General features: G+C 40.6%; 1 protein-coding gene across 1 annotated transcript in view; it reads left to right on the forward strand.

Annotated features, from left to right (window-relative positions):
* Positions 1-12,589, forward strand: part of SART3 (spliceosome associated factor 3, U4/U6 recycling protein) — a 165,787-nt gene extending 153,198 nt beyond the window's left edge. Inside the window, exons 8-11 of the mRNA XM_053699834.1 lie at positions 1,471-1,580; positions 11,218-11,330; positions 11,426-11,502; positions 12,320-12,589. Of these exons, the coding sequence (XP_053555809.1) occupies positions 1,471-1,580; positions 11,218-11,330; positions 11,426-11,502; positions 12,320-12,589 (570 nt within the window). The remainder of the gene's footprint in view (positions 1-1,470; positions 1,581-11,217; positions 11,331-11,425; positions 11,503-12,319) is intronic.
* The last annotated feature ends 1,817 nt before the right edge of the window (positions 12,590-14,406 follow it).

Genomic DNA, 14,406 nt, shown 5'->3' on the forward strand with positions numbered 1-14,406 from the left:
GGACTGATGAAATGAGAGTGAGTCTTGATGGGCCAGATGGATGGGCCCATGGCTGGATTGGTAAAGGGCAGAGAGCTCCAGTCCGACGCCAGCAAGGTGGAGGTGGAGTACTGGTTTGGGCTGGTATCATCAAAGATGAGCTTGTGGGCCCTTTTCGGGTTGAGGATGGAGTCAAGCTCAACTCCCAGTCCTACTGCCAGTTTCTGGAAGACACCTTCTTCAAGCAGTGGTACAGGAAGAAGTCTGCATCCTTCAAGAAAAACATGATTTTCATGCAGGACAATGCTCCATCACACGCGTCCAAGTACTCCACAGCGTGGCTGGCAAGAAAGGGTATAAAAGAAGAAAATCTAATGACATGGCCTCCTTGTTCACCTGATCTGAACCCCATTGAGAACCTGTGGTCCATCATCAAATGTGAGATTTACAAGGAGGGAAAACAGTACACCTCTCTGAACAGTGTCTGGGAGGCTGTGGTTGCTGCTGCACGCAATGTTGATGGTGAACAGATCAAAACACTGACAGAATCCATGGATGGCAGGCTTTTGAGTGTCCTTGCAAAGAAAGGTGGCTATATTGGTCACTGATTTGTTTTTGTTTTGTTTTTGAATGTCAGAAATGTATATTTGTGAATGTTGAGATGTTATATTGGTTTCACTGGTAAAAATAAATAATTGAAATGGGTATATATTTGTTTTTTGTTAAGTTGCCTAATAATTATGCACAGTAATAGTCACCTGCACACACAGATATCCCCCTAAAATAGCTATAACTAAAAACAAACTAAAAACTACTTCCAAAACTATTCAGCTTTGATATTAATGAGTTTTTTGGGTTCATTGAGAACATGGTTGTTGTTCAATAATAAAATTAATCCTCAAAAATACAACTTGCCTAATAATTCTGCACTCCCTGTATATGTGTGTGTTAATGTGTTTATACACATATAAAAACATAAATATATATGTATATATTCATATACAAATATATTTAAAATCTGCTGCCCATCGCTGTGCGACTTACCCCCTTCGCTGTGCTAGTTCTCACTCTGTGTCTGACAGCATGAGAACATGGCTCCCATTGGAACCTCTTTAGAAGCGTGCTCATGTGAGCGCAAAGCTTCCCCACAAAATACAACTTGAGGTTGCGTTTGCATTGCACGTAACTTGTAATACCAGCACACATTTGCATGCGCTGGCATTTCTCAGTGGAGCTCAAATATCCTTATTGCGAAAGCAAAATTTTGTGCTCCACTTGTAATGCAGTTAAAAAAACAAAAACAAATAGGCAGCATATACGGACTGTGAAAAATTTAAATTTTAAAATTTTGTGGTGTTTCTGGCTAACACTGGGTAACTATTTTTTACATTTGTCTTTGTTTTTTTTTTTATCATCAATTATTTATACTCTGTATTGAATTATCTATGCCTACTCCTATTTTGTGAAATAACTGCTCCTCTTCAACTACAGGCACGACACTGTAACAACATGCAGAAAGCTAGGGAGATCTGGGACAGTATTATGACCAGAGGAAATTCTAAATTTGCCAACATGTGGCTTGAATACTACAATTTGGAGAGGTAAGCTTTAATTGGATGCTGCTTTTTATCATCCTGTAATGTTTTATTTATTTATGTTTGCTTATGTATACATTTTTTCAGTTTTTTGTTTTTTTGTTTGTTTTAGATATGAGCTACTGATTCTAATTGAATACATAAGATAATTATTGCATAACTAAGTCACTTTAAAGTGATATTTCATTTTGAATACAAAAAGGTAATCTCAATTTTAAAGGCACTTTTAAAATTCCTTCTCATTCCCAGTCCTCCTCTTGTTAGTCTGTGATGTGTGGCGTGATCATGCTGTATGTGACAATGATAAAGAGTACCCAAGGCAGAGGCACTTTTTATAGATGGTGCTGCAAGTGGGAGGGGAGTTTCTTAGCCCATTCCTTCTTCCACACACCACTTAGAGGGAAGATAGACCCCCTCATATGAAAGGTGTGAATCTACCCTTTGAAATGTTAGGAGGACCCATGTGGGGGGCAGCTGGGGCAATTAAGAGGAGCCGTATGAAGGGCAGCATGAAACAATACATATATGCATATTTTTGGAAATAAGCAAGCCATACCCCTTGTGTCTGAATCATTTATTTAAAAATATATAATGCCACGTATACTCACACACGCACCTCCTAGATTTTTTGGTTGGCTTTTACATTTGGAACATATTTGTTAAGCACTGATGTATAAAATTGCTATAAATATTCTTGCAAACACTACTGCCAAATGGCTAAAGATGTTCATGCTCCTGAGATTACTCTTCAACAAAGCTAAATTGATAATAGAAGTAAATTGGAAAGTTGTTTAAAATATCATGCTCTTCCCAATCCATTTAATTTTGAATTTACTGTCCCTTTAGAGTTTAACAGATATGTTGCACCATTTATGAGTAAATTGTTCCTTTAATATAAGCAATTTATGATAATCTAAAATAGATTCTCTGTAAACTCTAATGTTACCTAGCACAAACAGATCAATTAAAGTGATAGTAAAACCTACCATTTGTGAAACATTAGGATTTACCAGTGCAACAAATAAAGGGGACATTCAGACATTAAATATAAAATACTTCATGTTGAAATTTTTTCTCCAACATTGGTGTGTCCGGTCCACGGCGTCATCCTTACTTGTGGGAATATCTCTTCCCCAACAGGAAATGGCAAAGAGTCCCAGCAAAGCTGGCCATATAGTCCCTCCTAGGCTCCGCCCACCCAGTCATTCTCTTTGCCGTTGCACAGGCAACATCTCCACGGAGATGGTTAAGAGTATGTGGTGTTTAGTTGTAGTTTTTTTATTCTACTATCAAGAGTTTGTTATTTTAAAATAGTGCTGGTATGTACTATTTACTCTGAAACAGAAAAAGATGAAGAATTCTGTTTGTGAGAGGAAGATGATTTTAGCAGACAGTAACTAAAATCGTTTGCTGTTTCCACATAGGACTGTTGAGATGAAGTAACTTCAGTTGGGGGAAACAGTTAGCAGACTTTTCTGCTTAAGGTATGACTAGCCATATTTCTAACAAGACTGTGTAATGCTGGAAGGCTGTCATTTCCCCTCATGGGGACCGGTAAGCCATTTTCTTAGTCTCAAACAGAATAAAGGGCTTAATATGGGCTATAAAACTGGTAGACACTTTTATGGGCAAAATCGATTGCTTTATTTGGGCATTTTATACATGTTTATGCTGGTAATTCACACTTATAAACTTGGGGAACGTTTTTTAACGTCAGGCACTGTGTTAGACACCTTTTCCAGTCAGGAAGGGCCTTCCCAGTTGTAGGCTGAGCCTCATTTTCGCGCCATTACTGCGCAGTTACTTTTGAGAGCAAGACATGCAGATGCATGTGTGAGGATCTGAAAGTAGTTGGAAAAGTTCCTAGAAGGCTTCATTTGGTATCATATTCCCCCCTGGGTTTGGTAAAGTCGCAGCAAAGGCTGTAGCTGGGACTGTAGAGGGGTTAAAACTGTAACCGGCTCCAGTTTCGTTATTTTAAGGGTTAAAGCTCTGAAAATTGGTGTGCAATACTTTGAATGCTTTAAGACACTGTGGTGAAAATTTGGTTGAACAATTCCTTCATATTTTTTCACATATTCAGTAATAAAGTGTGCTCTGTTTAAAATTTAAAGAGACAGTAACGGTTTTGTTTTAAAACGGTTTTTGTGCTTTATTGACAAGTTTAAGCCTGTTTAACATGTCTGTACCTTCAGATAAGCTATGTTCTATATGTATGAAAGTCAATGTGTCTCCCCCTTCAAAATTGTGTGATAATTGTGCCATAGCGTCCAAACGAAGTAAGGACAGTACTGCCACAGATAATGAAGTTGCCCAAGATGATTCATCAGATGAAGGGAGTAGACATGGTTCTACATCATCTCCTTCTGTGTCTATACCAGTTTTGCCCACGCAGGAGGCCCCTAGTACTTCTAGCGCGCCAATGCTTATTACTATGCAACAATTGACGGCAGTAATGGATAACTCCATAGCAAATATTTTATCCAAAATGCCTGCATATCAGAGAAAGCGCGATTGCTCTGTTTTAAACACTGAAGAGCAAGAGGGCGCTGATGATAATTGCTCTGTCATACCCTCACACCAATCTGAAGGGGCCATGAGGGAGGTTTTGTCAGATGGGGAAATTTCAGATTCAGGAAAAATTTCTCAACAGGCTGAACCTGATGTTGTGACATTTAAATTTAAATTAGAGCATCTCCGCGCACTGCTTAAGGAGGTGTTATCTACTCTGGATGATTGTGACAACCTGGTCATTCCAGAAAAATTATGCAAGATGGACAAGTTCCTAGAGGTTCCGGTGCACCCCGACGCTTTTCCTATACCCAAGCGGGTGGCGGACATAGTGAATAAGGAGTGGGAGAAGCCCGGCATACCTTTTGTCCCCCCTCCTATATTTAAGAAATTATTTCCTATGGTCGACCCCAGAAATGACTTATGGCAGACAGTCCCTAAGGTCGAGGGGCAGTTTCTACTCTAAACAAGCGCACTACTATTCCTATCGAGGATAATTGTGCTTTCAAAGATCCTATGGATAAAAAATTGGAGGGTTTGCTTAAAAAGATTTTTGTACAGCAAGGTTACCTTCTGCAACCCATTTCGTGCATTGTTCCTGTCACTACAGCAGCGTGGTTCTGGTTCGAGGAACTTGAAAAGGTGCTCAGTAGAGAGACTCCATATGAGGAGGTTATGGACAGAGTTCACGCACTTAAGTTGGCTAATTCTTTTATTTTAGATGCCGCTTTGCAATTAGCTAGATTAGCGGCAAAAAATTCAGGGTTTGCAATTGTGGCGCGCAGATCGCTTTGGCTAAAGTCTTGGTCAGCGGATGTATCATCTAAGAAAAAATTGCTTAATATTCCCTTCAAGGGTAAAACTCTCTTTGGGCCAGAATTGAAAGAGATTATCTCAGACATCACTGGGGGAAAGGGCCACGCCCTCCCACAAGATAGGCCTTTCAAAGCCAAGAATAAGTCTAATTTTCGTTCCTTTCGTAATTTCAGGAACGGACTGGCCTCTAATTCTGCATCCTCTAAGCAAGAGGGTAATGCTTCACAGACCAAACCAGCCTGGAAACCGATGCAAGGCTGGAACAAGGGTAAGCAGGCCAAGAAACCTGCTGCTGCTAACAAAACAGCATGAAGGAGTAGCCCCCGATCCGGGACCGGATCTAGTGGGGGGCAGACTCTCTCTCTTTGCTCAGGCTTGGGCAAGAGATGTTCAGGATCCCTGGACGCTAGAAATAGTTTCTCAGGGTTATCTTCTGGAATTCAAGGAACTACCCCCAAGGGGAAGGTTTCACATATCTCACTTATCCTCAAACCAAATAAAGAGACAGGCATTCTTACATTTTGTAGAAGACCTGTTAAAGATGGGAGTGATACACCCAGTTCCAATGGCGGAACAAGGAATGGGATTTTACTCAAATCTGTTCGTAGTTCCCAAAAGAGGGAACCTTCAGACCAATTCTGGATTTAAGAATCCTAAACAAATTTCTCAGAGTACCATCGTTCAAGATGGAAACCATTCGAACGATTCTACCTACAATCCAGGAAGGTAAATTTATGACTACCGTGGATCTAAAGGATGCGTACCTACATATTCCTATCCACAAAGAACATCATCAGTTCCTAAGGTTCGCCTTTCTGGACAAACATTACCAGTTTGTGGCCCTCCCATTCGGGTTAGCCACTGCTCCAAGGATTTTCACAAAGGTACTCGGGTCCCTTCTAGCGGTTCTAAGACCGAGGGGCATTGCAGTAGTACCATACTTGGACGACATTCTAATACAAGCGTCGTCCCTTTCAAGGGCAAAGGCTCACACAGACATCGTTCTGGCCTTTCTCAGATCTCACGGATGGAAGGTTAACATAGAAAAAAGTTCTCTGTCTCCGTCGACAAGAGTTCCCTTCTTGGGTACAATAATAGATTATTTAGAAATGAGGATTTTTCTGATAGATGTCAGAAAGTCAAAACTTCTAAGCGCTTGTCAAGTTCTTCATTCAGTTCCACGTCCTTCCATAGCTCAGTGCATGGAAGTAGTAGGGTTGATGGTTGCAGCAATGAACATAGTTCCTTTTGCGCGAATTCATCTAAGACCATTACAACTGTGCATGCTGAAACAGTGGAATGGGGACTATACAGACTTGTCTCCAGTGATTCAAGTAGATCAGAAGACCAGAGATTCACTCCGTTGGTGGCTAACCCTGGACCACCTATCCCAGGGAATGAGCTTCCGCAGACCAGAGTGGGTCATCGTCACGACCGACGCCAGTCTAGTGGGCTGGGGCGCGGTCTGGGAATCCCTGAAAGCTCAGGGACTATGGTCTCGGGAAGAGTCTCTTCTCCCGATAAACATTCTGGAACTAAGAGCGATATTCAATGCTCTCAGGGCTTGGCCTCAGCTAGCAAAGGTCAGATTCATAAGATTCCAATCAGACAACATGACGACTGTTGCTTATATCAATCATCAGGGGGGAACAAGGAGTTCCCTGGCGATGAAAGAAGTGACCAAAATAATACAATGGGCGGAGGATCACTCCTGCCACCTATCTGCGATCCACATCCCAGGAGTGGAAAACTGGGAGGCGGATTATCTGAGTCGTCAGACTTTCCATCCGGGGGAGTGGGAACTCTACCCGGAGATATTTGCCCAGTTGACCCAATTATGGGGCATTCCAGACATGGATCTGATGGCGTCTCGTCAGAACTTCAAGGTTCCTTGCTACGGGTCCAGATCCAGGGATCCCAAGGCGACTCTAGTGGATGCACTAGTAGCGCCTTGGACCTTCAACCTAGCTTATGTGTTTCCACCGTTTCCTCTCATTCCCAGGCTGGTAGCCAGGATCATGCAGGAGAGGGCCTCGGTGATCTTGATAGCTCCTGCGTGGCCACGCAGGACTTGGTATGCAGACCTGGTGAATATGTCATCGGCTCCACCATGGAAGCTACCTTTGAGACAGGACCTCCTTGTTCAGGGTCCATTCGAACATCCAAATCTGGTCTCCCTCCAGCTGACGGCTTGGAGATTGAACGCTTGATTCTATCAAAGCGTGGGTTTTCAGATTCTGTGATAGATACTCTGGTTCAAGCCAGAAAACCGGTAACTAGAAAAATTTACCATAAAATATGGAAAAGATATATCTGCTGGTGTGAATCCAAGGGATTCCCATGGAATAAGATAAAGATTCCTAAGATCCTTTCCTTTCTACAAGAAGGTTTGGATAAAGGATTATCTGCGAGTTCTCTAAAGGGACATATTTCTGCCTTATCTGTCTTACTACACAAACGACTGGCAGCTGTGCCAGATGTTCAAGCATTTGTTCAGGCTCTCGTTAGGATCAAGTCTGTTTACAGACCTTTGACTCCTCCCTGGAGTTTAAATCTAGTTCTTTCAGTTCTTCAAGGGGTTCCGTTTGAACCTTTACATTCCATAGATATTAAGTTGTTATCTTGGAAAATTTTGTTTTTGGTTGCTATTTCTTCTGCTAGAAGAGTTTCTGAGTTATCTGCTCTGCAGTGTACTCCGCCCTATCTGGTGTTCCATTCAGATAAGGTTGTTTTGCGTACTAAGCCTGGTTTTCTTCCAAAGGTTGTTTCCAACAAAAATATTAACCAGGAGATAGTTGTACCTTCTTTGTGTCCGAATCCAGTTTCAAAGAAGGAACGTTTGCTACACAATTTAGATGTAGTCCGTGCTCTAAAATTCTATTTAGAAGCTACAAAAGAGTTCAGACAAACATCTTCTCTGTTTGTCGTCTATTCTGGTAAAAGGAGAGGTCAAAAAGCAACTTCTACCTCTCTTTCCTTTTGGCTTAAAAGCATCATCCGATTGGCTTATGAGACTGCCGGACGGCAGCCTCCTGAAAGAATCACAGCTCACTCCACTAGGGCTGTGGCTTCCACATGGGCCTTCAAGAACGAGGCTTCTGTTGATCAGATATGTAAGGCAGCGACTTGGTCTTCACTGCACACTTTTGCCAAATTTTACAAATTTGATACTTTTGCTTCTTCGGAGGCTATTTTTGGGAGAAAGGTTTTGCAAGCCGTGGTGCCTTCCGTTTAGGTAACCTGATTTGCTCCCTCCCTTCATCCGTGTCCTATAGCTTTGGTATTGGTTCCCACAAGTAAGGATGACGCCGTGGACTGGACACACCAATGTTGGAGAAAACAGAATTTATGCTTACCTGATAAATTACTTTCTCCAATGGTGTGTCCGGTCCACGGCCCGCCCTGGTTTTTTAATCAGGTTTGATGAATTATTTTCTCTAACTACAGTCACCACGGCACCCTATGGTTTCTCCTATTTTTTCCTCCTGTCCGTCGGTCGAATGACTGGGGTGGGCGGAGCCTAGGAGGGACTATATGGCCAGCTTTGCTGGGACTCTTTGCCATTTCCTGTTGGGGAAGAGAGATTCCCACAAGTAAGGATGACGCCGTGGACCGGACACACCGTTGGAGAAAGTAATTTATCAGGTAAGCATAAATTCTGTTTTTTTATTTGTTTGCAGCGTTCGCCATGCTGAGCGCCTCAGGCCGCCCACAGCAGAACGCTATTCTGCCAATAGCTGTGTGGGCCAGTTGGCATTATGCTGGATAGCTAGCATACTATTGTCTAAGAGTACCTCAGTGCAAAATAACGTTCTGACGTGGGCGGCCTGAGGCGCTCAGCGCAGCGAACGCTGCTAACAAATAAAGGAACTTTCAACATGAAGTATTTATTTTTTATTTCCTATGACATGGAGTCCACAACGTCATTCTTATTACTAGTGGGATATTCAACTCCTGACCAGCAGAGCTGTTAAGTATCGCCTCCTTTACCCACAAACTCCAGTCATTCTTTGCCTTTATGAGGGTCAGAAGGCCACTTCTACTTCCCTTTCTCTCTGGTTGAGAAGTGTCATCATGTTGGCTTATGAGACAGCTGGTCAGCAGCCTCCTGGGAGAATTACAGCTCATTCCACTAGGGCTGTATCTTCTTCCTGGGCTTTCAAAAACGAAGTATCTGTGGAACAGATTTGCAAGTCGGCAACATGGTCCTCTTTGCATACTTTTTCAAAATTCTACAAATTTGATACTTGAGCCTCGACTGTCCTCTATCTTGGTTATTGGTTCCCACTAGTAATTAGAATAAGGTTGTGGACTCGCCATGTCATAGGAAAGAAAACTAAATTTATGCTTACCTGATTAATTTCTTTCTGGATATGGAGAGTCAACAACCCCGTCCTTTTATAAGACAGATATTTTTTGTTAAACCTCAGGCACCGCTATACCTTTGTGTTATCTCCTTTTTCCATTTTCCTTTGGCCGAATGACTGGGGTTTAGGGGTAAGGGAGGTGATACTTAACAGCTCTGCTGGGATGCTCTTTGCCTCCTCCTGCTGATCAGGAGTTGAATATCCCACTAGTAATTAGAATGACTTTGTGGACTCTCCATGTCTGGAAATAAATACATTTATCAGGTAAGCATACATTTTGTTTTCATGACTTAAAGTCCCCTTTATTTGTTGCACTGGTAAATCCTAGCGTTTCACAAACACTAGGATTTACTATCACTTTAACCCTTTTGGAGGCATTTGTCCATTCCACAGATTGTAGTGTAGGTTAATATGAGATGCTTATTAGAAAGGATAAAGTATGAAGCAATGTTAGCACTTCCCTTCAGGTGCTCACTGCCAGCCCCGGTTCTCCCAAACCGTGTATAGAAGCAGAAAGTGTTGAAAGTGGCGGCGCTGTGTCACCTCCAGGGAACCAAGCTACCCAACATTCTCTGAGTCAACCTTGTTGCTTTCAAAAGATTGCAGTTAAAATAAGCCTTTTATTAAAATTATCACAAAGCTGTCTTCAGGTGCAGCTTCAGGTTTTATTTAAAATACAGCTCAACAATTTCTGGAACAAATAGTTCCTGCTAATATGAGATGCTGTCTGCTCTGTAGTGGCTCTTCAGTTATTTAAATTGATGCTAATGTCTGTGTTGCTATGCACTGGCTGTGCCAGAAACGGGTAGATCTGTTAATTGTAAGTCACAGTTCTAGCTATTCATATTCCATTTACGTTTCTTTGCATATCAATGATTGGTGGGCTTGGGTGTCTGGTTTTGGTGATGCAATTATTATATAATCCAATGCTGCGTCGTCTTGGTAACTTAGACTTACAGCACAAGTACAATATTTGCTTGTGTGTATTTTAGTCTTGGAATCCTGTTCTGCAGCAGTACATTTATATAATGGTTGTTGATATGTGTTGATGTACAGTAAATGTGAAGAACGGAGGAGAATTTTTCAGGAAAAAGTGGGTTCTTTTAAAGTGATGGTAAATCATAGCATTTTCTAAACCCTAGGATTTACCAGTGCTTCAAATAAAGGGGACTTTTAGTCATGCAGCGATTTTATGCCAAACTGAGCGCCTTCAATTGCCCACTGCAAAACGCTATTTTTTTAGTGAGGTGACATTTTCACCTCTTAGCCAATAGCCGTGTGGGCCAATCAGCATTTTGCTGTATGGCTTGCATGCTATTGGCTAAGAGGACGGTATTGACGTAAAGGAGACTTGCCGTTGATGGCCGGAGGCGATCAGCTTAGCATAAACTCGCTGCAAATAAAGGAACTTTTAGCATCAAGTTTTTTTAAACTTCATGACCAAAAATTACCTTTATTTGTAGCACTAGTAAATCATAGCGTTTCAAAAACACTAGGATTTACTGTCACTTTAAAAATATGACTGTCATTTAAGTTATTGAGTGGGAAATGGGAAGCCCCAAGAGTAAGGGAGTAAATACTAATGCTCCAAACAAATAGGTTTTAAATCTTCTACACAGTGATGCTTCTGGAGGTTCACTAACTAAAAACTGCTGCAAACCTCACCATGCATTATGGCATTCAGGGGCATTATAGAGTATTGGAGAGTTTAAAAAAAAACATCTGCTATTCGTCTTCATCCATAGTCCTCTTTCCAAACAGCTCTAATTGGATGCTGGTAATTTTGCAATGCAGTTTTGATGGTTATTTGGCATAAAGATATACTAAGAGACAACTTCTCTTTCAGTCATAGATTTTATTCTAATAGGAAAATAGAATATTAGCCATCACATTACTTTAAAAAACTTTCTGCAGAGTATTTGTTTAAAATCTAGACTAATTTTCCCTAGAGCACACGGAGATACCCAACACTGTAGGAAGGCCTTACATCGAGCTGTCCAATGCACTACAGACTATCCAGAGCATGTGTGTGACGTTCTCCTTGCTTTGGAGAGAATAGAGGGTAAGTTTGAACTAAATATAACCTTTAAATTCACATTTAAAGAAAGCCCATATTGTGCAATTTCTTTAGTTTACTGAATCCTATTTTCACCTTAGGCTCATTAGAAGACTGGGATACAGCTGTACAGAAGACAGAAAATAAGTTGTCTCGAATCAGTGAGCAGCGAGCAAAGGTTAGTCACCTATAATTTTATATTGTGCACCCTGTCCATTTGTATAAATCAATACATTGATCTAAATATATTTGTCTCAGTTGTTGAATTAGGCTCTATATATATATATATATATATATATATATATACAGGTAGCCCTTATGGGTTAGGTTCCAGGAGGAATGGTTGTAAATCGAAACCGTTGTAAATTTAAACCCAGTTTATAATGTAAGTCAATGGGAAGTGAGAGAGTTAGGTTCCAGGCCCCTCTCAAAATTGTCATAAATAACACCTAATACATTATTTTTAAAGCTTTTAAATGACGACTTTAAATGCTAAACAGCATTATAAACCTAATAATATAGATTGTATCATCATCATCAAACTAAGATGAATGAACAAAAACATTTGCTAAACATGACCGAATAAAATAATTACACAACAGATTGCATCATCATCAAACTAAGTTTAATGAACAAAAACGTTTTTTTTACTTGCATTTTCTGCAATTGTTAGCATGTTAGATAATATTGGGTCTGCACCTATTCTATGCATTTCAATCTGCAGTGATTAATAAGCAGTTAGGCACCCTCACCTCAAGCAGCTGGACAGGAGGATAATAGGGAAGTGCCTGCTCCACCTACTGGCTATTTTAATTAGTGCATTGATTTCCAAAGCTTTTCAATAGCAGTCACATGACTGAAAAAAGTTTGTTATTCTGAAACGGCGCAAATTGAAATAGCGTAAACCAAGTGCCACCTGTATATATATATATATATATATATATATATATATATATATATATTTATATTTAATTATTTATTTTTAACTACTTCAGGCTGCTGCAAAAGAAGCAAAACTAGCCCAACAGGAAGAGGAGAAAGCTGACCAGAAGAAAAAATTGAGAGCGGAGAAAAAAGCTTCAAAGAAATTTAAAAAAGCAAAACCTGGAGAGAAACGGAAAGTGGAGGATGAGGAGGAGGAAGAGGAGGAGTGGGGGGAGGAGGCAGGTGTGTATCCAGAGAACTTAATTTTGCTTCTTTGTCAGATAGATTTGCAGTTTATTATAGCAGAGTGTTCACTGAGCTCTTGCTGCTGTGTTGTGTGACATTATTAACTTTTTGTGTATGTATATATATATATATATATATATATATATACACGCGCACACACACGTGCAAATAAAAAAAAATATTTGTATGAATCTCTTACCATGAAAAAAGTTTTGTTTGGAAATTGTTTATTAATGAAAGTACATTTCGGAATCAATCAACTGACAATGACATTGGTAAATTATTACATAATAGTGTAGAGTAAAGGTTTTTAACTACACAAAGAATCCAACCATTTTTTTTTTTAATTTTTCTATAAAGGGACATTCACGAATAGTTTTTACACGAAAGCAACAAATATTGAAACATTTGTCCTTTAATTTATTTGTCTAAAAATGAAATGTACATGTCTAGTTAACTACATTGACTAATATATGTGCACAATGTTTCTAGACCAAATAATATAACCAGTTTCTTGTCCTTAAACAGACAATAAACTCAAAATGTCACTCCACATAATATGCATATAAAAACATTATAAAAACTTGACAATATATGTCCATAATATTACTTTGCCATTTAATAGGCTTTCAGAGGGGTGGAAGTCGGGCCTGTAAAACAATGCATATTTTTCCAATAAAATCAAAAATTACTTTATTAGGCAACTCGAGGCAAGATTTTGGGACTAATATGAAGGGGCACTACTGTAATTTTCTTCTTAAATGGAAAGAGTCCTCAGCTTCATTCATTACTTTTGGGAAATAAGAACCTGGCCACCAAGAGGAGGCAAAAACAACCCAGCCAAAGGCTTAAATACTCCTCCCACTCCCCTCATCCTCCAGTCATTCTTTGCCTTTCATCCTAGGAGGTTGGCAGAGACGTGTCAGAATTTTTTAATTTTTTTTTTTTTTTTTCTCTTTTGGAGTGTAGTACTCTTTGGAATGGGACAGGAGTTTTAAGTAGTCCTGTCAGTCTCTAAGTGAGGGCTTGGATGAAAGTTAGAGTCCGGAGATGCATGGAGAGTCTTTCTGCGAAACCATCCCGACTCAGATTAACAGCTCCTCAAGCAATCGGCGTTGCCGAACTTTGCTCCGCTGCCTGCTTCCTTTTCTTGAGTCCATGGCGGAGGCGATGCCACTATTCGTCACACTTGAAAGGCCGTGTTGCAGTTCCACGGCGTAGATTCCGGTAAGATCGTTTCATTTTACTTTATCGTTTCATTTTACTTTATCCTCAGTATGGGCCGCCTATTGTACCCTCCCATCTTGGCATTCAGTGTCCTCTATAGCTTGGGTGTTGTTTTCCCAAAAGTAATGAATGCAGCTGTGGACTCTTTCCATTTAAGAAGAAAAACATAAATTATGCTTACCTGATAATTTTCTTTTTTTCTGATGGAAAGAGTCCACATCTCCCCACCTGTAATTTTATGTGGGGCATCCTTATATTCTTCTGGCACCTTTCACCCTGAAATTTCTTCTACTGTTCCTTGTTCCTCGGCAGAATGACTGGGGGATGAGGGGAGGAGTATTTAAGCCTTTGGCTGGGTTGTCTTTGCCTCCTCCTGGTGGCCAGGTTCTTATTTCCCAAAAGTAATGAATGCAGCTGTGGACTCTTTCCATCAGAAGAAAATGAAATTCTGATTCTCGAGTGGAGTCAGCCGGAATTAGACTTCACGGCATTTTGACAGAATGCCAAGCTCCCGAGATACGGGGCAGGGTCCAGGGACTCCCAGGCGGAACTGACAGATGTTCTGGCAGTTCCTTGGACTTTCAGTATAGCATACCTGTCCCCTCCGTTTGCGCCTCTTCCTCAGGCCAAATCAAGTAGGAGAGGGCATCGGTGATCCAGCCCCTGCTTGGCTTCACAGGATTTG

This window comes from Bombina bombina, chromosome 2, assembly GCF_027579735.1.
Source record: "Bombina bombina isolate aBomBom1 chromosome 2, aBomBom1.pri, whole genome shotgun sequence".
Classification (NCBI taxonomy): domain Eukaryota; kingdom Metazoa; phylum Chordata; class Amphibia; order Anura; family Bombinatoridae; genus Bombina; species Bombina bombina.